This window comes from Chinchilla lanigera, unplaced genomic scaffold (genome assembly GCF_000276665.1).
Source record: "Chinchilla lanigera isolate Chin_1 unplaced genomic scaffold, ChiLan1.0 scaffold00104, whole genome shotgun sequence".
NCBI lineage: Eukaryota > Metazoa > Chordata > Mammalia > Rodentia > Chinchillidae > Chinchilla > Chinchilla lanigera.
The window spans coordinates 984,188-1,009,739 of NW_004955505.1; the positions used below are offsets into that span (position 1 = coordinate 984,188).

Sequence of the window (25,552 nt, forward strand, 5' to 3'; positions counted from 1 at the left end):
AAAAATTAAAAAAAAAATTAAAAGAAATTCTATGTTTTTTAAAAAATTCTTAGTTTTAAATCTTCTTTGAGATTGTTAGAGTTTTTTCCTTTAAGTTTCTTATCTTTTTGAATAATCCTCCCTGTATTTTCTGTGTGCTGTAATTCTAGTGTCTTCTTCAGTTTTTGCTTGAAAACTACTTTCGTAGTGGTGTCAGTGGCGGTGTGTCATGCTCTCCATCATGTTCTTTTTGACGTGGATTTACACTCCAGCGTGACACAGAGCCATGTCTTCCCGGTGCTCATCTTCTATGCTTCTTCCTAATTTGTCAGAGTGCAATGCACCAAATCGCTGCCAGTATTGCTTCTGTAAGCTTTGGAGAGCTGAAGCTGTTAATAGGAAAAACCCCAATATCTCATCAGCTTTCCTAGCAGGTGCCTAATTAGTCGAGGCACTGCATCAGTGCTGTCACTGTTTCACACTTCATCTCTGTCCTTTTCCCTACAAAAGCACCAAGAGATCAGTCTAGCTTTTATTACTAATTACTTATAAAAACTTTCTAAAACCAGGGGAAACCTATTCCCATAATAGAGCCACTGAAGTGAATCTTGGTTGGTTTGTTTGTTTCTGCACCTCAGGGGCATAATCAACCCATTTCCCGCTTCAAAAGGAATCAGAGCAGCTCCGCTGCAGTGTGTTCACATAGCCGAAGGACACACAAAAGCTGTGCTATGTGTGGATTCTACTGATGATCTTCTCTTCACTGGATCAAAAGGTACCAGTAGTTATAAGGCTAATATTTGATAGTTGTTTTAAGGTTAACTTTTTGACAGGCTGTTTAAGAATGTGATCATTGGTTCAATCTCTGAATTATATAAAATATAAAACTCTCTTGGTTACCTTGCTCTTGTTGCTGAGACAAAATATCCAGGGCCCAAAATTAAAGAAGGAAAAGTTTATTTAGCTTACAGTTTGTGGAGGTTTCAGCCTATACTTGGCAGGGTCTGAGGCAGAGTGGCGCATGGCAGAGGGCAAACGTTCATGGTGGCAGAAGATTGCAAAGCAACAAGAGCAAAAAGGGGGAGAGGAGCAAGCCTGTTTCCCTCCCTTATGCTGTAAGCAGGCTACCCCGCCCAAGGCGCGTGTAGCACTCACACCGTCTCCATGCCCTCCTCCTGCACAGGCTCAGGATGAGTACAAAGTAAGCACCCTGCTCCCTGCTGAATCACATAGTTAACCTTCTGAACTCACACTGACACAGTGAACAACATCCTAGAGCAGCAAGGGCATGTCCTTGTCACCCCAGGATGTAGCACTGCTGAGTCACTTAGCCAAGCCTGTAGACTCCCCAGGTTGACACAGTGTATCAACCATAACAAAAACAAATGCATATTTAGGAAGAAAGTAGAACTTCTTGATGTTTGGTGAGTGCAGTGGTGAGAGAATGCATCTCCCTCCACAATTTGGGCCCTTACTGAATGTAAGATTCTAGATTTTATAATGCAGGTTAATATCAGATTTGCAAAAAGCCATTAAAATATATACTCTGCTAAAAAGAATAGACAGTAGCAAGCACCATTTCTGTACTGTGTGGGAGACTTTGAAGCACTCACTATACAGATGTATCTCACTTAATTTCCATAACAACTGCAACGAGTTACATATTTTACCCTCATTTTAATGATGAAGAAACTCAGGATTCAAGACATTAAATTTTCTCAAGTAGATTTAGCTAGGTAAGTAGAAAAACCAGCATTTCCAATTCTGCACTCTTCAAACCTTTGGTACAATTGCAAGCAACTAGAAATCAGCTATAAACAACTTCAAAGAGTTCTAGAATAAAGGACTTGGGGTTCTGCAAAGGGAGATATCATGTGTAGTTTTAAGAACCATGGAAGGCTTTGACTATGAGGCATTTGGGATGAACTTTATGGGGTGATTTGGATATTGATTTGTAAGAATTGATGATCAGGACAACAGAATAAAACTAGCAGAAGTGGAAGTAAAAATAGAGTATGTTTGGAAATGAAGTCCAGCTGGGCTGAATACCAGGCAGAATACAAGGAAGAATACAAGCAAGAGAAGTTGTGGTCAGGGTGGTTAGAGTCATAAAAATGAAGCCATGCATGAGAATTTAAAAAGCTAGTAAAAGTTTTTAGAATTTAGTGATATTGCAAGATTCATTTTAATCAGCAAACATTTGTTGCTCGTTATTTATAAGGGAAGTATGACAAACCAGAACTTTGAGAATAATGACAAGAAATTTCTCCAATGAAACAAAGCTGTTATATGAAAATATACTGTTCTGGAGATTCAGATTTATCTTTCCACAGTACTTAGTTACTCAACATGTCAGAAAAACAAAATAGAAAAGTTTGGTGATTATTTTTTTGGGTCAGAATAAAAATAAAATCCATCAGTCCCCTGAGGGCAAAAAGGTATATGTGTTTATAAAAGTGGGTCGTGAGGAGTACTCGAAGCAGAATGCAGTATTTTGAAGAAGCTGATTCTAGACGGGCATTTTAAATTCAGGATAATTTGAGGCAAGACTTGTACGGTTATTTCAAAAATTGTTACACCTATAGTTTTAATAGTGTGTGAGGTGTAAACCAAAATCCGTGACTTTCACCGATCTTTTACACCTACCTTACTTATAAACCTGCCACAGAGTCTCATGGGTGAGATGAAGAAGCCTGACACGTGTTAATTGAATAATTACTATTTTACTCTCATTTTCTTCTCAGACAGGAGAAATTATTTAAATATTTTTTATTATTAAGAGAATGTATAAATCATTCATATTACTAGTGTTCTTCTCTTTTTGTCTGTTTTAGATCGCACTTGTAAAGTGTGGAATCTAGTGACGGGGCAGGAGATCATGTCCCTGGGGGGTCATCCCAACAATGTTGTGTCTGTAAAATACTGTAACTACACAAGCTTGGTCTTCACGGTGTCAACATCTTACATTAAGGTGTGGGACATCAGAGATTCAGCGAAGTGCATTCGAACACTGACGTAAGTAACTTCAAAACTAATAGCATAAGGGGTAAATAGTTATTTTATAAACAACAGGAAAATACAGAGCTGTGGATGCATCACAGATTGTTGCAAGCGTTCACAATAATAAAACCCAGATAAAATGAGAAAAAAAAAAAAAAAACAGATTGACAGAGTGAGTCCACGGTAAACAGGAAGAGGTTAACTGTATTTGATTTGCTAAATACACATTTCTTGTTTTCTCCCTCTCAGATATGAAGATATTACATTTTCGTACTATTTACCACTGGATAAGGGGTTTATATTACTAGCCTCAAATAAATGCAAAACTCGTAAAATGTCTATAATTACCATTGTAAAAAGTACTTGTAACCTTTAATTAAGAGGTATTGAATGACAGAGTATAATTTTAGGTCTGAGACTACTTTGAGGTTGGCACAAATTTCATAATTGTAGGTTGTGTTGGACAATTGGAGAATGAGGTTTTTTCACTGTGTGTTATTATAAACGTGTTTAAAAATCTAAAACAGTGATTCTTCTTGCCATGAGATTGGAGAATCGTTTTGTATAACTAAAATTGAGTGAGCTCTGTAAATGAGTAAATGGGAGAATTGCAAAGGTTAACTTCTACTAATTTGTACAGTTCATATAGTAGGGACTATTAACTTTTGAGTAATTTATAATTAGAGAACTACAAATTATTTACCATATTGAATATAAGTCTCTTGAAAGAAGTTTTGTAGGAAAAGAACTATATATATAGAAAGAGAGCACCTTCCAAAAAATATATATATAAATATATAATGTTAGAAATTCACCAATTCAAGTGAATCACTAGAATCAAATTTGAAAAGATTGGTTGTAACTTAATATTTTAGAAGTTAGCTGAGAAAGTGTTTAAAAATGGTTTAAAATACCATCTAGAATCTATCTGAAGTAGTAGAAATAAGCTATGGTTAAGACTTTAACACATAGTAGATACTTATCTGTATTTGAGTTAAAGTAAGAAAAACTGCAAATAACTTTTTCTTCCCAGTACCAGGAATCAAACTCACAACCTTGCGCTTGCCAGGCAGGCGCTGTGCCACTGAGCTAAATCCCCAGCCCCTTGTAAATAACTTAAAAAGTCCCCAATGCCTGTAATTCAAAAAGGCAAGTTTTATACACCGAAGGAATTTGGTAAGGCCAGTCCACAGAGAACTTCTGAAACCATAGGAAAGCAAATCACTTTTATGGAATTATATCATTTGCTAAGTTTTTATCTTTTATAACTAATCTTTTTTCAATGATATTTTAGTCATTACTAACAACATGTGATAGGCATCAAAGTAAGAGTTTTAAACCATGTCGTCCTATTTTGTTCATTTCCTTAGTCAGCAGACATTTGTATGTTCTCTGTGTAATTGGTGACAAATGGACAAAGTTCTTCTTGTGGCCTACAAGCCAGTTTCCTAGGGATCCAAGACGCTGAGCCTGCTTCATGTATGGAAATGGACTTGTTTTGCTTTGCTTTGTGTCTGTGAAGGTCCTCTGGTCAAGTTAACCTTGGAGATGTCTGTTCAGCAAGTACAAACCGGATCGTAGCTATTCCTTCTGGAGAGAACCAAATCAATCAAATTGCGCTCAACCCCACGGGCACATTCCTCTATGCGGCTTCTGGAAATGCTGTCAGAATGTGGGATCTTAAAAGGTAGAACTTTTAAAAAAACAGACCTCTTGCATAGCACAAATACAAACTCCAGACATTACTACCATACTATTCTTATGGAATGTAATTTTACAATCACAGAAGTTAGTGTAAAAGTCATTGGTTTTTCTGGCCAGCACAACCACCCTGAATGTCTCTTCTGTCCTCACTAACAAACTCACAGTATTCCCTCCTTAGAGTTTCTTTTGCTGGGAAAAAATTACATGGAGGAAATATACAAATGGTTTGTGTTATAATCTCTTACCATTTGTCTGCAAATGTGTTCTGTATTAGATAAAGGTGAATATGTATTCTTGTCTAAGTTTCACTAATATCTTTGAAAGAATTATTTTTTTAACATCATTGAAGCACCGTTTGTCTCAACTTTTTCAGTTTGTAAAATTAATTTAATAACAATATAAATCCTCGCAGGGTTTTTATGAATGTAAAATAATGAAATAGATGTAAACTGTGAGGTATTGAAAAGATAAAGTTGGTAAGGCTTTTTGTTGTCTCTTTGATTTTTATTTGCACTGAAGTATGGGGTCTTACACTTTAGCTGAGCTTGATTCAAAGTTGAAGTGTGAAATAGTTTTGTTGTCACCCCCTGACAACTGACATCACATGTTTTTCTTCCAGTCCAATATCTGTCCTAGTCATTTTCTTTTACAGGAACCGAACTCACGACCTTGCGCTTGCCAGGCAGGCACTTTTGCCGCTGAGCTAAATCCCCAGCCCTGTCCTAGTCATTTTCATATCTTTATAATAATTGATACAATGGACCACCTACTTTCTGATGTACACATATATGTGTGTACACTGGTTTATGCATATAGATGAGTGTGTACATGTATATGTATGATATGTACACTGTATATGTAAAAATGTGTGCATGCCTGCAGTAAAATAATCTATCCATATTTTTGTTGACTTTGTAGTTAATCATTGATATTGTTGCTTTCTTCAAACACAAAGATCAAAAATATTAGTCATATATCTGTCACAATTTTGGACATTTAACATATTAAAGTTTATATGGGGGAGTTCATATTAGCAGTTAGCATTTGTTGAGAATTTTGCTGCTTTACTACGTAAAAGAAATTGCCCGGCTTTAGAATAACTTACTTAGGCCTGTCAAACTTCCATTGTGCGGTATGTTGGTTCGGCTGTTGTTTAAAACTCTAATTTGAATAGAGTTTCATAGGGATGGAGCTGAAATCAAAAAGAAAATGAACAGTGTTATGAAAGAATAGAGGTTACTTTTACGGTGAGGCTTATCCCCCATCATTCTGAGAAATATTTTCAGTCATTTTTCTTTCTTTTTAAAGGTTTCAGTCTACAGGAAAGTTAACGGGACACCTAGGCCCTGTTATGTGCCTTACTGTAGATCAGATTTCCAGTGGACAAGACCTGATCATCACTGGCTCCAAGGATCATTACATCAAAGTGTGTATTATGGAGCTGTTGAGTCATCTCTGCCTACTATGTGATAGGTTTGAAGTACTCAGACCCATCCAGGACCCTTTCCCTTAACCTGTTCCTTTTTTACATGTTTTTCTTTTGGATCTTTTCCTCATTTGTAGGTCCTGGTTGCACTACTACTTAGTCATGTACTCCCATTTTTTTATAAGAGATAGACTGGGAGAGTTTTTAAAGATCTTTTAGCTTAGCCTTCCAGTGAATAATTGAATTTCATCACTATCATCATCGCCGCCACCACCACCACCACTATTATCATCATCACCTTTTCATGGCCATTAGAATTGCATGAAATTAGCAGATAAGGTGGGGAAAGACACATAGTTTGATTCCCGAAGTGTTACATTTGAGGTTGAAATAGGATATGTACATGCAGGCCAGCAGAAATGCTGGTCCAGAGCTTGAGTTAAGCTGTGACAGGAGATGCAGGTTTGGGAGCATCCCAGAAGCAGACGTTCAAGGAGGCAGAGTTGATGACAAAGGAGAGAGAATGTGAGGCCAGTGCTGGGGGAATGCCCATGGCAGGCAGTAGTAACAGAGGGTACGGGGAGAAAGAGAGGGAAGAAAAGCACAAGCACTTCTTCTAGAAACTTTGCTTGACACATGAACGAGTTGAAAATGGGTAAGGGGAAGGATTTATGTTCAGAAGACTTGAACTGTTTACATGCCTAGAAAATGGGTGCGGTGCAAAGGAAAAGTGGAGGCTGCCGAAGAAAGGGTAGAAGTTAGATCCGATGTGAGGCTTGCAAAGAGTAAGTACACATGAGTCTCCGAAGATGGCAGGAAGCTATTTGACGGTAAAAGGAAGTTTTTCGGGTGGAGTGCCCATGTATTTATTTTGGATCACTCTAGCGTTCCCAGGAAAATGTGAGGCCTTCAGCCAGTTGAGATGAGAGCAATTAAGAAGTTGACCCAGTTTTGAACAGCAGCTTTGGGAAACAGGAGATGACCTCCAGGACCGCAGAGCTGCCTAACAGTGATGAAGTAATAATCATGTTGTTGATTTGAATTTCCCCTGGGCTGATACGTAATATTTTTATTATTGAGCGTATCATTTCTGTACACAGACACGAAAAGATCTGGTTGTCTTTCTTAAAAGCCTGCAGACAGGAAAGCACGTGCCATGCAAGCAGAACTGGTGTGAAGCAGGACTCAGATTCATCCTCAGGGTTGTTCATTTCAGGTTCATTAAATTGAGGAAAGTGGCAGGAGGAGTTAGAATCAGATCATAGACGAGAACCCTGCAAAGTGGGAAGCGCGTCAGCCCCCGAAGAATGGAGGCGCAGTGTTATGACAACAGATTATAACAAAACAAACCATGTCAGATCAACACAACCCAGTACGTGTTGTTGTGAATGCACATACACAGATGCTTACTTGAAAGTTAAATGAGGCAGTCGTTCTCTTTCTGCTTTTGCTTTTAGATGTTTGATGTAACTGAAGGGGCTCTTGGAACTGTGAGTCCCACGCACAACTTTGAACCCCCTCATTACGATGGAATAGAAGCACTGACTATTCAAGGGGACAGCCTGTTCAGTGGGTCCAGGGATAATGGAATCAAGAAATGGGACATAGCTCAAAAAGACCTTCTTCAGGTAATGCAAAACCTTTTGTAGCATATAGGCATTTCAGAACCACTCAGTGTTTTCTATAGGAACTTAGAGCTTCTGTGTATTTTTTTTCTTAAGGAGAATGTTCATTAGGACTTCCTCTTAAAGAGTGGTTTATCAGTTACCAGACTTACTAGCTGGAAGAAAGGAAGCATTCAGTACTGAACACCTGCTAGATAGGAGGAGAACAGATACTGCTGAGAGTTGAAAGATCTGGAATTGTTCCATACATGTGTTTTTTTACATAGAATCAACCTTGGAGGAGAGCAGTTGTGCAGTTTTGCATTTTTTTTTTTTTAATGCACCTGTGTTCCAAAGAGTATCAAGTCTAGCTGAGGTCAAGAGTGATACAAAGGAGTCCTCATCTATAGGAGCATTTTCATATATCTAGGAGTGGTAGCGCATTTCCTACTGAACAATAGTTGGGTTGAAGCGTTGTGTCAGTAAGTTTAAATACTGATGACTTTTGCTAACTCTCCAGGAAAGGAATTAGTTGACAGATAGAATTATTCACAACTTCAAGCTTTTCCTTGCACATATTATCCTCATGCATATGTACACGTGTTCACACTGCATTTGCTACCACTTTCCTACTTGCAACCAGCAGATGAAAATGAACAAGTAGAATAAACAGTAATAGAAAAAACTTGGAAACAGATGCATATACTGTATTTGAAGCTTTTTTTTATAGATATACATTCATGGTTGTGATTATACATTGTACATATAAATATATTCGTACATAAAATATAGCCATATGGTCTTGTAAGTACTGCTTGTTCATTGTTAAATATATAGATTACATCTGATATTTTGCAAAGGCAAAACAAAACCTTTAGCATCTATATTCTCCAGGAAAACATTGAAACTCATGATTTTATTGGCAGTCCTCATAGTCTACATATAAGGTTGTAGTTTTCAAACTAATTTTATGAAATATGTCCCTGGAAAAGGTGAGACATTATTGCCCCTGAGTAGGATGTGATATTTGAAAGATCTTGGGTACTTTCTGAATTTTTTCAGTTCTATAGATTTTTAACATTTATAGACTTTTAATATGGATAACTGGTGGAAATTAATGAGGCAAGTTGGGAGAAAATTATAGTTTTACTTCTTAAAATCCCTGATTTATTATATAGAACATGAACTTGTATGATTTTTATGCCATTCAGCATTCCAAATGTTGTGCTTTATCAATGAAAATGTAACTTCATTTGGTATGAAAATGTCTGGTTCGGGAAGTTCCCATGAAGCTGATGATATTTCTCACTCTTTCTCTCTGTCTCTGTTTTTTCTTCTCAGCAAGTTCCGAATGCACATAAAGATTGGGTCTGTGCCTTGGGAATGGTGCCAGGCCACCCCGTGTTGCTCAGCGGCTGCAGAGGGGGCATTTTGAAACTCTGGAACATGGACACTTGTGTGCCCATTGGCGAGATGAAAGGCCACGATAGTCCTATCAATGCTGTGTGTGTTAATTCCACCCACATGTTCACTGCAGCTGAGTAAGTTTTTCCCATGTGATGTTGCCCTATTGGTTATTTGTATTCAGGGTTAATAACTATTATCAGTTGTAAATATCTAGAAACATGAGCTTGTGAGAGTGAGTTTGCTGCCATATTTCTCCTTGATGGTTTTAATATCTAAAAAAAATTCATAGATGACTAATTTCTAAAGATTTTTGTTTTCAGAAAGACAGCACATTTGCCCTTTTTCATATTTCTAACAAAATTCTTAAAAATATCTCTGTGCCTCTTCCTCCTTTTAAAGTAGAAGTACATAAGAACATTTGCTTTCTCCTTCTTGTGGGTGGCTGGGCTGATAGAGGCGTTTGTTTGTTAATTCACAGTGAATCGCTCGGGCTGGCACTGCTCCAGACTCTTGGGAATAGAGTAGTACTTTTTTATCATTTTTAAGGTCCATCAAAGCAAATTAATTTTGTTTTCCTGAGTTAATTACTTTTGATTTCACTGTTTTCAGTGTTTCCAAGATCCACTACTTTCTTAAAAGTGTCCACCTTTGCTTATCTCCTTGGAAATGTGTGTCCTTGATACTGAAAATAACACACTCAAAGATGTAGTGGGACCCTCAGTGTAAGACTACCATTGTGTGTCACTGAGACGTAGGAGTTGATGTGTGAAATAACCATATTCTCTCTCTTTCATAATATGATCTCACTTTCGAGGAACTAAGCTAAACTTTCAGTTTATCCAAGGTACATCACATGCAAATATATTTAGCATGAATTTTCATTTATTTTTTTTTTAATTTTTATTTTTTTTTTGGTTTTTCTCTGGTACCGGGAACTGAACTCATGACCTTGCGCATGCCAGGCAGGCGCTTTTGCCACTGAGCTAAATCCCCAGCCCTATGAATTTTCAAAATTAGGAAAATAGCTGGTAAAATCAAAGGATTTTGGGGAGAGTTTGCTGTAGATTAAACCCAGGGCCTTGTTCATGGCAGGGCAAAGTGCTCTACCACTGAGCTCTCTCCCAGAGGATCTGTTTTAAAATTAGTTAGGCCTGTTTTTGTCAACCATCTCTACAATGCTTATTGTCTGCAAGGTGTTGTTCTAAGTGAGTCCTCATAATAATTTTCAGAGGTAAGTATTATAATTATAGTCTCCATATTATAGGTGGCAAAACTGAGACCTTTGTACTTTAAGGTCCTCACACAGTAATTCCATCCTTTTTGTCATTTCTGCCTCTGCTATCATCCGTTGGTTTCTCTTGTGCTGATTGTTCACATTTTCTTGGCTTCTTCGGATACCAGTAAAATTTTAATGGATGTTAGATATTATAGGACTACAGTTTGAGAGTCTTGATGTTCTATTCCTGTAAAGGTGTTGGGCTTTTTCAGGTAGTTAAATTACTTGTGGTTCAGATTCATCTTTTTGAGACTTGTTTTTAAGCTTTTTGAGGCAGATCCAAGTAGCTCCGAGCATTGTTCAGCATGTAGTTCCCTGGCTGTTGCTTTTCTTCTGGTCTTACAGCCTCAACTGTGGGAAACTTAACATTCAAAGGCTTGGGGACTCCTGTGGAGATTTATAGGGTGCTTTCTCTGAAGAGACCTTTCCCCTTGTTTTCTTGGTTTTGTAAATTCCAACTACTGTAGACTCTAGATTTCATTTTCTATCTCTTCAGCTCAGTATTCTGAGCCTGTCTGCTCGGATTCCTCTTTCCCAGGCTGTAGTGTGGAAAATGCTTCCAAAAGCAGCCAAAGCTGCTACAGTTCATCCTCTTCATTTCCCTTTGCTTGGGGATCACCGTCCTGTCCTGACTCACCAGTGTCTGGAATCGGCTGTTTCAGGTGTTTTGTCCAGTTTTCTCTTCATGTACAGTACAAGGGCTGAGCTGATAATGGTATCTGTCATCACCGAGGGTGGAGGTTTGATCGTCGGAAGCTTAGCACATCCAACAACTGAAATTCTTCCCCCCCCAAAAAACTGAATTCTGATCCTTCTCATAAGAAATCTGTACATCCCACTGCTTTTATCATTTCAGTGGATGGCTTGTCTTTTATTTGCTCAGGTGAATTCTTCATTCATCTCTTTATTGTACGCTCCATATCTGATCCTTCATAAAAATTGTGGAAGTCAAGTTGCATTTGTTTTCTTAAAACCTTACACTTCTGAGAGTTGAGGCTCTATTTGACCTGACCATCTGTCTGTTACGTCCTTTGCGTTGTGCCCTCTGGCTTCTTTGCTGTCCTGCAACTTGCCTGACCTTTATGCTCGTCCTGGAACGTGCCAGGCTCACTCCTGCCCTAGTCCATTTGCCCGTTGCTGCCTTTGTCTGGATGCTTCTCCCGCTGAGACCCTGTTCCCGTCTTTCTCAGTGCGAGAATCTCAGCCGCGCGTTGTTGGACAGTGTGCCTGTCACGCAGTGCTCCGACCCTCTTCCTGTGTGCTGCCTTTTCTTTTCCGGTAGTACTTGTCACATCCTAATTTACTGTTATTATCTGTTATGTTTTACTGTGAGTTTCTTCTTGTTAAAATGTATGATCTACAATGCCAGCAGAGCTGGGTTTTTCTTTTTAAGTATCCCAAGCACCTAGGATGGTACCTGGCGTAGAGTAGTCCTCAGTAACGTGCTGAGTGGCTGCTTGAGTGAGTAAATGGAAGGACTGCATGGGTAGATGAATGAACACATCTTGTGCTGTTGGCAGTGTGTGTAGGGTGGTGAGAAGATCCATGATTAAAGTCCAGAAAGCCTGGTGCTTTCAAAGGTTTGCCTATTTTTCCCCCACACTGGGCATATTCCTACGTGGTTTTCTCCTTAGAATGACCATGGAATTTCTGATGTGCCCTTTAGCTATAAAATTCTACTGAAACCCTTCTTTTGCTTTGGGGTTGTCCTGAAATTGGGAAAAGAAGTATTTCTGTTAAGCTGGGAGAGACAGGGTAAGAAATATGATTGTCTAATAACTGATCTGGATATCTACATGCTGGATGAACAGGAACAAATTGTCTCAGAAACACTTTTTCTTTTCTAATTTGTATTTTACTTTTATATGCATCAGGTTGTCAGAAAGTATTTTCATCTTTGACATTCGAGTCAGAGGCATGTTAGCCCACATCTCCAGCTTTTTCTGTGGGCTTATTTGCCATTTTTACCTAAAATAGTTCTCCCTGTCTGTACCAGAGTCCCCAGCTCCCTGGGAATCTGAGCCTGACCTCCCTGCCCAGATGCCTCACTGTGACCTTGCTCCGGGGTACTGTGCCCGAGGACCGCTGGCCCTATGTCCTAGAACATGCTCTCCAGAATAACAGCTCCATTAAGAGACAAGGCTCTTAAGTTAGACTTACTGTATTTGCATATCATCTCTGCCACTTATTCTGTGATCTAGCCTACCAGTTACTCATTAGTAACCATCATATCACAGTCCTGGCTACTCAGGAGGCTGAGGCAGAGTAATTGCTTGATCCCAGGAGTTCCAGGCCAACCTGGGCAACACAGTGAGAAACTGAAAAAGAAAACAAGGGGTTGTGGGTGTGTCAGAGCCTACCTGTCTCTAAGAGTACGTAAAGGGAACTAAATGTGTTAACATGAATGGAAAAGGCACATAGTAACAAGGCCTGGAACAGAGTATGAACTAGTATCATTGTCGTTATGATGGATACATGTTTGCTATTCTTATGAGGCAGTGTATGTTTTTACTTACATTTATTAAGGACCAATTTTTTAAAAAATGTTTATACAGACTTAGTGCAATCCCGATCAAAATACCATTAGCATACCTCACAGATCTAGAGAAAACACTCCTAAAATTCATTTGGAACCAGAAGAGACTTAGAATAGCAAAAGCAATCCTGGGCAACAAAGGCAAGGCAGGGGGCATCACAATCCCTGACTTTAAATTATACTACAAAGCTACTGTGATAAAATCAGCATGGTACTGCTAAAAATACTGACCTGAGGATCAGTGAAACAGATCAGAACATAGAGACACAACTACAAACACACTTAGCAACCTTGTTGTTGACAAAGGGGCCAAACATATTCACTGGAAGAAAGATAGCCTCTTTAATAAATGGTGCTGGAAAAACTGGTTTTCCATGTACCAAAAACTAAAACTAAAACTAAACTAAAACCATGTCTATCACCACGCACTAAACTAAAGTCAAAATAGATCAAAGATCTAACTATTAAAACAGGAACACTAAATCTACTGGAAGAGAAAATAGGTGGAAATCTTGAAGACATAGGTGTAGGCAGAGGGTTCATGAACAAAAACCAAACTGTATGGGAGATACTTCAAAGAATCAACAACTGGGATCTCATCTTATTGAAAAGTTTTTGCACATCAAAAGAAATCACCAACAGAGTGAAAAGAAAACCCATGAATTGAGAAAATTTTAACCAACTGCCCCTCAGACAAACGACTTCTATCTAGAACATATGGCAAATAAATAAATATATGAAAAAATGTCTGACATTATTGGTCATTTGAGGGATGCATATTAAAACAACATTGGGTTTCCATCTCACCCCAGACAGATGGGCTGTCATCAAGATATCAACTAATAACAAATGCTGGAGGGGCTGTGGGGAGCTGTGGAAGTCAGTGTAGAGATTCCTCAAAAAACTAAGATTAGAGATCCTATTCGACCCAGCTTTTCCCCTCTTGGGTATTTTCCCAGAAGAAATGAAACCATCATACCACAGCAATAGATGTACACACATGTTTATAGCAGCTAAATCTTAGAAACAACCCAAATGTCATCAACTGAGGAATGGATAAAAAAGATGTGGTGTTTTATACAACAGAGTATTACTCAGCTATAAAGAAGATAAACTTGAGGCTATTATAGGTAAATGGCTGCAACTAGAGACCATACTCATAAAGGAAATAAATCAGACTCGCATGTCTAAACCTCATATTGTCTCCCTAGTGTAAGAGACTGAAAGAGTAAATAAGGTCCCAAAGGTACAATAGATATTATGAAAGGGTAAGAAACTGCTCAAAAGGAAAGAACTGGGATGGGGGAAAACAGAAGAGAAGAAAGGAGAAAATGGTATGTATATACCCAGGATAGCTAAGATAATTATACTACTAATTTCTATTAGTTCATTGAAAGGAACAGTTAGTGCTTATATTGTTTGATCAATTTTGCATGCCTGTATCAGGTAATCTGAACAACTACTTTGAACAAAACAATATGCAGTATAACAGCCATTGTTAATTTCCTATCATGTGAGTTTTGAAATTCTGTATAGTTTTTATTGTTTTTTTCTCTCTTTAAAAAAATAAGTAATTCTAAGAGCCGTTTCTTTACTTTTCTGCCTCTGTTCATGTTTGTTCTAATTTTGTTGTTTTGTAGTGATCGAACTGTGAGAATTTGGAAGGCTCACAATTTGCAAGACGGTCAGATCTCTGACACAGGGGACCTGGGAGAAGATATTGCCAGTACTTAAACAGGAGTGAAGAGAAACCATACCCTAAATACTGTGATTAATATTCTATGTGTTCTTTGTGGGAAATGTTATCCTGTATTTATTAGGCAAAAACTTATGAATGGGATTAACTGGAAAATGTATCTGAATCCAGCTGCTAAATATAAATGATATTCTAACAAAACTCTCTCTGTACTATCCTGTGTGCTTAACTTTAATATCTGCCAATACATATGTATCATGTAACTGAAATATGGCTTGGTTCGCACTTTCACTGTGGCTGGATTTTTGTGCCTAGCTATAAAAAGACACCTTCAAATTATTTGAATTGTAACATGTCTGCTTTTGTGACAGTCAGAAAACACACCTGGAATATAACGCGGCTCGCTGTGAACTCCTGCATGTGGTCTGTTGAGATGATTTGCGTATTTAAGCATACTGGAAATACTTGTCAAGTTGTGGTCCACTGTCAGGTATTCGTATCAGTCTATAGGACGTTTCCAAATTTCAAAGCTCTTTTAATATAATGGGAAACTAAGGAGAGTATTATTGATTTCTCATTAAATGAAATTGACCCAAATCTACTAACACAGAATGTTTAACAGTTTGTGTTAAATATTGGCATTTATTTACATTGACCAAAGTTTGCAGTTATGCTATATTCTGTGCTCAGGACTAAAATGCGATTGGATTTTTTGTTTTATTAGTGCTGTGCATACATTCTGTGATGGCAAACATTTCTGATGTCCTAACAGAAAGATATTTTGATCTATTTTCCTATGGAGTTGTTTCTATTACCACCTTTTAGTTTCTTTTTTAATTTAATTGTAGTATTTCCTTTCCCTTTTGTCTAATTTTTTATATGCTGCTAAATATATTTTAAATACACTGGGTTTGCAAACTTTGGTAGCTACGATGGGAATTACTATCCTCTGTGGTGGGGAATGCTATATAAATAGGTAGATTGTAAAGAGAGACTATCTTGCGTTGTGCCTGTATGAATTTTTAAATGCTGTAGATTGGGTTTTGCAAAAGGATGTATAATTTATCTGTCTGCTCAGAATATTAATTTGTAAATTCTGCAAGTTTAATTTTTATGTAGATAGTATAATATTGGAAAATATTGTCTTTTGTGATTTTTTTCCCTAAAAATATTTGCTTGTAAATCAAAGTGTAGCTTGTACTTAAATAAACGTGTTGCTACGAATTCTTTGTATTCTGTTGTTCCCTCCATAATGGTAAGAAAATGGCAGATGCTGGTCGAACCGCTGGATCTGTGTGGTGGAAGGAAAGACACCTTTTATTCAGCAGTTTCTTTGCTCGCTAGACATGAAATTCTTGAAAAGTTTAAACTGTAACTTTATCCTGATGAGCCATGGTAACTCTATTTAAAGAAATTACACCAAGTGATGTATTTGAGGGATCTGAACGTAAACGATGAAACAAGTGCAGAACTATCCCCGTAAACGGCAGGGCAGTAGTGACCTTGGCTGACTGGAGAGACGAAGTCGTGGAAAGGGACTGGCGGGTGTCCTGGGAGCTGGAGGTGAGCTGCACGCAGAGGGGAGGCGTAGCGGGCACTTCTGGGGCTCTGACACTATTCTTTCTGTTTTTATCTTGGGTCCTAAGTGTTACCTAAGTGCTCACTTTATATACACGTGGTAAACTGGACGTGCTTCTCAGTCCTTTTCTGTGGATGTGTGCTATGTTTCACAGCAAAAATATTTTTTAAAAATTTAAGGAAGATATTTTTCCTATAAAGGCAAACCCAGCTACTTTGGAATTTTGCCTCCTTCCTTAAAGGGCTGGACCTGAGACCTGAGATAGACAGAGCGTCAAGGCTGCTTTGGATTTAAGGTGCTTAGAGCATACCTTTTGGCAGGGCTATTCCTTAGTAATTCATCAATTTGACAGTTTATTTGGTAGATGTTCACTGAGCACATGCAGGGTCAGGTCGAGGTGAAAAAACCCCACACTGAGGGGAGAGGGGTGAAAAGGGCAGCCCTTCCCAAAGAGGACGGACGTGCTCAGAGAAAGGCCGAGCATCTTGCTCTTAGGTTCCTCATCCTGAGAGGACAGCCAGAGGCCCAGAGGCTCCGTGTCCACCTCCAGTACAAATCACGAAGCCCAGGGCCTGTCTCACTTTGTCAGCACTGGAGGCTGTTGAGTGTGAATCTAATTACCTAATGCAAAAAAGCCCCATTAAAGAGGTGATTCTCTGTAAAAATTTACATTTTAGAACATAATGTTTACTCGGCACCCATAAGAAACCCATTCAGAAAGCTCACACAAGTCTGTAAGACAGTTAAAACTGTACTTCTGAAATTTAAATTAATTATTCCTCACTATGTATTAAATATATGCCTGCTCTTCCTGTGCACACATAGATAGCCTCTTTTGGGGGGTGGGTATACTTTTTCTTTCACATCCAAATCTTGCTACATAATGACAAAGTTTTCCATATTAAATTAGCTATGTCCCATATGACCATGTTTACCTATTAATTCACAGCTGATGTGGATTCTTTCATAAAAATTTAAATTGAAGTCATCAACATGTAGCACATTGCTCCCTGCTAGCTGTTATTTTCCCAAGCATTTCTTATACCTTAGCTCAAAATCATTTTAAATTCTATTTTCAAACCTCAGAGTAGGTTGTTTTCTTGCTCTTCCATTGGGGATTTGATTTGCCAGCTACTGTGATATGCTGATAATCGGGGTTTTGTATTTGTAAATTACAGATACAAAATGTACAAAGTACTATGTATGAGCATTCTTTTTTAGCGTGTGTGCTGCTGGAACAAGCACGTACAGGAGCACTTTGAGAGAAAGATAAGCACCATCCCTCTGTTTCCCAACTATGATAAGATCCGCAACGTCTTGTTTATCACAGCTGCCATTGTTCCCTTTTTTTCTCTTTTTATGCAGATAACTGTAACAGCCAGCCAGTTTGTGTGTTGCGGGGGGGGGGGGGGATCTACAGTGCCATGCATGGTCACAAGCACTGATTTCAAGGATTTTTACTGGTGAGAAAGTGGTGCACCTCCTAGGATTGCTGAGTACAATACAGTATCCGGGATGAGTCTCCCCAACAGACAAAAATAGTGACAAATGTTCTATCTGAGGTTAGATTATGACTCTCAATTCTGTCTAGTACGCCTCTATGTATGTTCGATGTAGAAAAATCAAGCCCAGTTTTCTCAGACTCTTACTTCACCATGCCGATGTCAGCGGGCATCAGCCGAGCACAGGTGTGCAGGGGAGAGGTGGGCGGAGAGGCGTCAGCTGCGGTGCAGTGGTCCCGGAGTTTGTTTGTCCCGCAGCAGTGGTGACAGTTGCATTGGCTGGCTATTGGCTATGGGTTTGAGAGACAGCCCATGCCGCAGCCTCTGTGCGGGTGCCAGCTGGGATGGGAGTGTCGGAGCCAAAGCTGCGGTGACAGTCGCTTGGTAACGAGTTCTAAGGAGACAGCACCCCAGCTGCTCCCCTGCTGCTGTAAGCTCGTCTTTTCCTAGAGCACGTTGCTCTCTGCTGAGCCCATTGTAGTAGTTCCTGTCTTTGCAACTGGATTTTAAAAGATACACCAGGTCTTTTTGTGTTTGAATTGTGTTTTAGGACAATTTCTTCCATTTACATTTTCTAGACCACAGATCAGCTCTTAAAAGTGATCATCCTCTTTCTCATGAATGTAGGCAGTTGTTTGAAAACCGTGCCTTTTAGTTGCCAAAATTTTATGCTCAAAGGAAGTCCTATTTTTCATTAAAGTTGTTGTCTCCTTTCTCTGTTTTCCAGAGAACCCTCACTGATGATTCTGCTTTGTCTTCTGCCCTGCAGATGCTTGTTTCCCCCAAAGCGAGGCATGCTGTTATTTTTCTCAGCCTGCTCACTCTCTGCTCTGGTAGGCCTGGAATTATAAATACTGTCATCTGGGAAATCCACCTGCTGGCCCTGTCCCCAGGTGTTAACCATGTCTGCTGCGTGCAGCTGCCTCATGGTTCTGCTGGGCCTGGAAGACTTCACATCCATCCTGAGACCCACGCCTTCGAGGTGCCGCTGGCCCGCAGGGGTTCTGCTGGGACTGGCAGGCTGTTAAGATAGACAGGCTTTTTAAGCTTTTCAACTTGTCCGGAGTTTTCCTCAGGAAAGTGAAGTGGAGATTATCAGAGGTATATTTTCATGCCTCTTCCTCAACTGCAAGCGTTTTTCATCATCTCCGAAACATATCAAACAAACAAAAGCAGGGTGACAGGAAGCCTGATTTTAATGGAGGCAAGATTCCCCTGCATGTACCAGGAATCTGGGTAGTGTTTTATCCTGTGCTTGAGCTCTTGGTTTTATAACTAAGAGTCTGCCAAAGGTAGAGAACTAGAAGTGCCTTCCACCAGCCTCCTTGGGAAGCGCAGGCAGCAGCTGAGGAACTTAACTGATATGATTTTCCGCCACTTGGGCCATTAACTGTAGGATCTTACAATGCTTGCCTTTTCCCTGAAGAGTCTTGTTCCGGTGTGTTCCCACCACCCCTAGGCATCCGCTCCTAGCTCTTCCTGCACATTCACTTGCTCATTTTTGCGAACAGATCTGTTGTTGACAGGGAATTCCCACAGAGGAAAACCACTCCACAGAATGATTGTGAAACATGAGGTAGACACAGTTGGGAGATTTTAAACCATTAAAATATCTGAGCACCAACCACGGAGTTGAGATGACTGTAGTAGGCTTTTGACACCCCTTCTGCTCCTCCCTGATTCTTTTGAGGAATAGGACCTCGGGATTTTAGCTGGGCACCTGCCGTTTCACCTGTCAGCTCACCAGCGCAGGCCACAATTTTTGTGTGTGTGAAGTTCTCTGGGCAGATTGCCAGTTACCCTTCCCACTGCTCTTACTGGTAGCCACTGGAGCCTAAGACTAATTTTGTCACCAAGGTGCACAAACGTGGGTCTTACAGAACATTTCTATTGATGAATTATTAATTTTATGAGTTATATTAAACAATGAGTACTTATCAGGAAAAATCACAAAAATAAAGTATTGAGTTTTTATTATTTAGCTGAGAAAGTTTCAAAATTTTCAACATCACTGATTTTTGGAGTATAAAGTCTAAAAAAGAGCATCAGAAATAAATTCCCATATGAACTACAATGAAAATATCTATAGCACTCTACGAAATAATGATCTTTATTTCAGTTATCACACACATGACAGCAGCCCATTCCATACACATGCATTGCTTACGCTGACAGAACATGCCTCTTGCTTTCCTGACCTTGACATCTCAGTGGTCTTGCAGTTTTGTCAGGAGGTTCTTTTTTTCTTTTCATTTTTTTTGATACCGGGAATCAAACTCAGGACCTTGCACTTGCCAGGCAGGTGCTTGTGCTGCTGAGCTACATCCTCAGCCCAGGAGGTTCTTATAACATTATACAGTGTGTGGTTAACAGGAACATAAAATATCAAAATAAATTATTAAATTCTTAATATGTATCGTGTATTTAGAGTAGACATTTTCACATCAGCTGTGTACTTACAAAACCTGAAAGAGAACATCAGAAATAAAACCTACGTGAACTACAGTGTGTCTCGGTTACTTTTCTCTCACTGCTGAGACAAAATACCTGATGCCCAAAATTAAGAAAGGAAAGGTTTATTTAGCTCACAGTTTGTGGAGGTTTCAGTCCATACTCTGCTAGCTCCAAGGCAGAGTGGCGTATGGCAGAGGGCAACAGTTCATGGTGGCAGAAGACAGCCAAATCAGCAAGAGCAAAAATGCAAGTGGCTGCAAGCAGCCTCTTCCTCTCTCTTGCATATGCAAACTATCTGCCCCAGGGCGGGTGTAGCACTCACACCCATAAATCAATCCTAAACTCTAAAAGTCTGCCCCGTGACTGCATGTGTCTTTGGGGGGACACTCAGACACAAACCATAACACAATGTAAACACAAAAGTCTACCACAGAAATAAGCTTTCCTTCAAATGTCACACCCAAGGCAGTCTTCACACATGACAATTGTGTGTTCCATACACAACTATTGCTTACACTGATGGTATGTACGTATTATTACCTGTACTTTATTGTAGTGTGTGGTTAACACTTTTTTTTTCTTGTTGTCGTAGCAGGTCTTTGTGATGCTGTGCTTTTCACCTGTCAGCTCACCAGTGCGCTCCACAATTTTTTTGTGTGAAGTTCCCTGGGCAGAAACATTTTATTTTTCCTCTGCTGTGAATGATCTCCTATGAATGGCAGTCCCATTCCTCCAAGAAAATTTCTCTGTAATAGTTTGCACTTGTCATCTCCTTTGCAAACTATCAAACTATACCACACGTTTAGAATCAAATAAAATACAACCATTGGCCAATGCTGTGTGTTTCAAGTGGCATGATAGGTGCATAACTCATAAAAAAACTCCTTCAATTTTGCTGTTGAAAATTTCCATCTCAGGTTTCTGTTTTGCTGAGGTTTCCCTATCAATATTTTAATCATTGTAAAATGTTGACATAAGCAGTAACAGTTCCTTTTTCTTTGCCATATATCAGGCCAATGTTATATATCTTTCTGAAATTCAAAGATTGTACTATACAATTCTCTATTTTGAGATTGTAAAATTTCATTTGCAATTTCTGCTTTGTTCCTGCATACAGTTCCTGCACTGGTCAACGTGTGCTCTGTTAGCAAATGTAGCATCAATTGGAAACTGGTGAACCAATTAGTTTGGGAGATGGAGGGCAGGGATATAACTCAGCAGCACAGCGCCTACCTGGCAAGTGCAAGGTCCTGAGTTCAATTCCTGGTACCGGAAAAAAAAAAAAAAAAAGCGAGACAAGAGCAACAAGTCTGTTCACACAACTTCATTTGGTTTATTACTATATGAATAAGGACCTGATGACTCAGTTCCAGGATAAATGTCTAAATTGAAAGAATAATCCTTCTCATCTACAGGGCATAAATTTTTGTTCCATATTTTGACCCATTGCTTTCCTGTAAATCTTTTACATTCCTGTGATCACCATGAGAAATCTGTGCTAAGTACAGCAGATCTATGAACACTTTCAGTTCAGCTGGTGAAGTGTCATAATAAATATATTTCTGAATATGGCTATTGCTATATATAGATCATTTTACTTGCATTATAGCCTTTGCATATTTCACAGCATCCTGTACCACTTTGTCTGTTATAATATCCAACATTGAATGGCAGTGCTGGTATTCTTTCCAACACATTTCACCCCTGCCAGTACCCTCACTATCTTTGTGGTCTTAGTTCTAGCATTGGATTGTTCTATCTGACTAGGTGGCCATTTTGCAACATTTCAACTAGTCAACTATGTACTGACCCTGCTGTTTTCTTTGTCATCTGAATCAAGGAGGTCTGCACTCCCTGTGTCTGTATCAGTCAATTCTTGCTCCATTTCAATGTTACAGGAACTTTGGCTCACAGGGCCAACATCAAAATCATCATCATCATACACTCATACCACTCTATTATGAAAGCTTCCATTTTACCATAATGCATCATCTTCACTATCCACAAATGAGCAATCTGATGATTCACTTTTGACCTCCTCCAAAACTTGCAAATCTGGTTTTTCAGGTGCCATTGTACTGAATTGGGTTATTTCTACCAGAAAAATAAAAAGAAGACTATTTTAAAACAATTCTGGAGTGGTGTGGGTCTATTGAACCCTCTGTGATGCTTGGATAAACATACACAAAACCAGTTAGATGGAGCATAAAGGTGGATCTAAATCCCAGTTTGCTACTTTTGCATATGTGCACACTCCTTGCTATTTCTTATACCAAGTGTGTAAACACATAGATTCCTGTACGCCTCAGGGAGAGGTACTAAGACACACAGGCAGCTACTATAATGCTAAAGCATAAATTTACAGTAGAAAAGTAAGGGATGGGCCCGCTGGACCCAGGCATATGCCCCTTAATTATGGCTGAGCGCTGGAATAGTTCTGACATCTGATTTAAAGGGAAAGAGTGTTTGCAACCTGTGGCTCGACTCTTTTTTTCTTGAAGAAGTGCTTGGGTTCACTTTCTCCTTCTTCTCGGCACTGTGATAGAGAAGCGGAAGGGGTGGAGAGAAAGACAGCCTCCGGTGGTGCTAAGACATGGTAGGAGGAGCCTGAGTCCTCCTGTGGCCTGGTAGAGCAGAAATTCCTCCCTGCCTTAGAGAATCAAACTTAGAAAGTCAGCAAATTTTGTTCTGTAAAGGACTAAATAGTAATTATTTCAGGCTGTTGAGGTCACATACTGCTTTAAAAAAAAACAACAAAAAACTCCTGTTTAAGTATGTAAATATAATTCCTCACCTTGAGGACTGTATGAAAACAGCCTATGCCCAAAGCTATAATTTTCCAGCTTCTGCTCTGGATTGTGGGGTGAGAGAGAGCCACTAACTTCAAGATCCTTCTACACAGCAGTGCGGTGTGGCAAATATCCATGTAATTAATGATTTAAAAGAATATTCTAGATAATGTTCTGTGCGGAGAAGACGTGGAGACACAATGTACAGAGAATCGCAGCCTCCGGGGTTGACCTTCCCTGCACAGCCCAGCGAGTTGTCACTTACTGTTAGACCGTGTAGATTTGTGTAATTGCTACACCTGTAAGGCAGGTGGCGCTGCACCATCTCGCTCTGCAAATCCTAAAGCTATGACACTTTCAGCTTAAGGAAATAAGAGGTGTGTCCTGCGGGTGAGTTTTCTGAGTTCTGCAACGGTACCTGTGCCTGGTAAAAGCCACTCTGGTTGCAAACGCTTTAGTCTCCATTACCTCAGTAAAATTAGCCCTTACTATGTAAGGTCAGTTCCAAAATAATGTCTTTCTTCCCTGAAATATATTATGTGAACCCTGGAAAGTCTGGCTTCATGTAGTTTTTAGTTTAAAATTCCAAATTTTAAGCACCATGTATTCAGACATAAATGCTTCTTGAAAGATTAATAAAATTCCAGTTACCTCACCGAAGGATGTGGGCAAGTTGGTATATTAAGAGTTTCTCTAGGACTAGTAACCCCATAAGTCTATAAATGTGGGAAATTTCTCACCAGAATTCTGCCTCAGATTTTCCTCCCTAGCCTCCGGAATCTAAGGGGCATCAGGGGCGGTCAGGGCAGGGCATTATTAGGCACTGGCTTTTGGCATTGACAGCAAGAGGGTAGGAGGCCACAGGGCACTGACTCCCGGGCTTGCTTGCCTCAGTCCCTGCTCCTGATGGCCAGAAATAAAATGCAGGCTGAGCAGAGACACATGAACACTCCCAGGTCTAGATCTAGGAGCTATCTGCCATCCTGTTGGACGACTTGGTATCTTTGACCGATTTTCTCTTTGAGGGGTATTTTTGATCTTATGAATTGCGAGGCTAACTCTAGATGCCGGTTATTCATTTCTCTTCCTGCTTCCCCAGCCAGGGTGCTGTTGACTCAGGCTTGGTCCATAGAGCCATGCGCCACAGACTGAGAAGTGAGTTGAGATTAAAAATGCCAGGGCCTCCCTACACCCCTCTGATGCCGCTGGGTGGAGCTTCCCTTCCCTTTCCTTGGAGGCAGTGGAAAAACTTTGGGTGTCAGACTCCTTGTGCAAGCGGCAGGGTCTGGACCTTGTGAAGAAAAAAGCAGCAAAACGTGAGCTATGATTTTGGGGCATTGTTTGTGGCATGGAGCCCCAAAAGCTTACTATCTGCCCACTTGGGAATTGTACTTTCCCCAGCGACCTTGGCAAATTCTTTTTCTGACTGAAAGAGTAGAGCTGGTTGGTGTTGTGCTGAGGTGAATGACGGAGATCTGCAAATTGAGCTTCCTCTCCCTCGACCTGACACAAATGTTAACAACAGAAAGCAAATAATTATAGATACGGCCATTTTCCTATTTCTGACACACTTACTTTAAACTTCTCCTTAAAGTAGACATATCTATTTCATATTTCTATGGGAGGCACAGAAGAAATCTCCAGAAAAGGGCCTGAGATTCCAAGTCCTTGCATAACAAAGACTTCCCCCTAAACCAGGAGTGATGGTACAGACTGTAATCCCAGCACTCTGGGAGGCTGAGGCAGGGGGATCTTGAGTTCATGTCCATCCTGGGCAACTTAGAAACTTAGTAAGACCATGCCTCAAAATTAAAAATAAGAATGGATGGCAATGTAGCTCAGTGCAAAGACCTTAGGTTCAATCCCTCATACCTCCCAGCCCTCCAAAACAGATTTTTCCTTTTTTATGAGTTAAGGTTATTATGTCCTGCCCGAAATGACCAGTTGTGCGGATTGAGAATAACTGCATATGTAATCCCTTGTCTAGAGTATTTTCATTTAGTACTGTTGTTTACTTGCTGTATTTGATATTCATTTTTCAGTAAATCAGTCGGAAACAATTGTTTTTGTATCCCAAATAAAACAAAGACTGTAATTGGATTTCTCTTTCAGCTCATCAATTCCAATTTATGCAAAATACCACCCAGGGCAGTGGCGGTGAATCTACGGCATGCATGCCTCAGTGGGTTGTCTGTACCCATGAAAGCTCTAGAAATTCCACCATCACTGACCTAGGGCGTGAGCACTCCTGTGTTTCCTGGAAGTTGGTCCGGTAGTCCCTGCAGGAGTTGGCTGGGGGGCGGGATGGGATAGAGCCAACTGGTCCCATCACTGCGCAAGCAATAGCAGCGTGATAGCTCATTTGAATAATTGAAGATTCCTACCTCAGGCAGAAGGCAGAAAAAAAGTATAGATAGTATTTAGAAATTGTGCAGAGCCTTTGACAGGGAATAATGTACATATGAAAACTGGCTGGTCTCTAATTTCTTGTTGTCCTTAAAGCCTTCCTACTATAATGAAAAGTACAGTCTAACTCAGAGAGGAGAGGTAGCTCCTAAGACGCACAGACATGTCCTATTCTCAAACTCCAGTTCAGAGCT

At 39.7% G+C, this 25,552-nt stretch overlaps 1 protein-coding gene across 1 annotated transcript in view; it reads left to right on the forward strand.

Annotated features, from left to right (window-relative positions):
- The window catches only part of Kif21a (kinesin family member 21A), a gene marked incomplete at its 5' end in the record, with an annotated part of 66,786 nt that extends 50,934 nt beyond the window's left edge, over window positions 1-15,852 (forward strand). Inside the window, 7 exon segments of the mRNA XM_013505950.1 lie at window positions 618-754; window positions 2,814-2,994; window positions 4,502-4,666; window positions 5,992-6,109; window positions 7,567-7,737; window positions 9,055-9,254; window positions 14,573-15,852. Of these exon segments, the coding sequence (XP_013361404.1) occupies window positions 618-754; window positions 2,814-2,994; window positions 4,502-4,666; window positions 5,992-6,109; window positions 7,567-7,737; window positions 9,055-9,254; window positions 14,573-14,666 (1,066 nt within the window).
- Window positions 15,853-25,552: the final 9,700 nt, after the last annotated feature.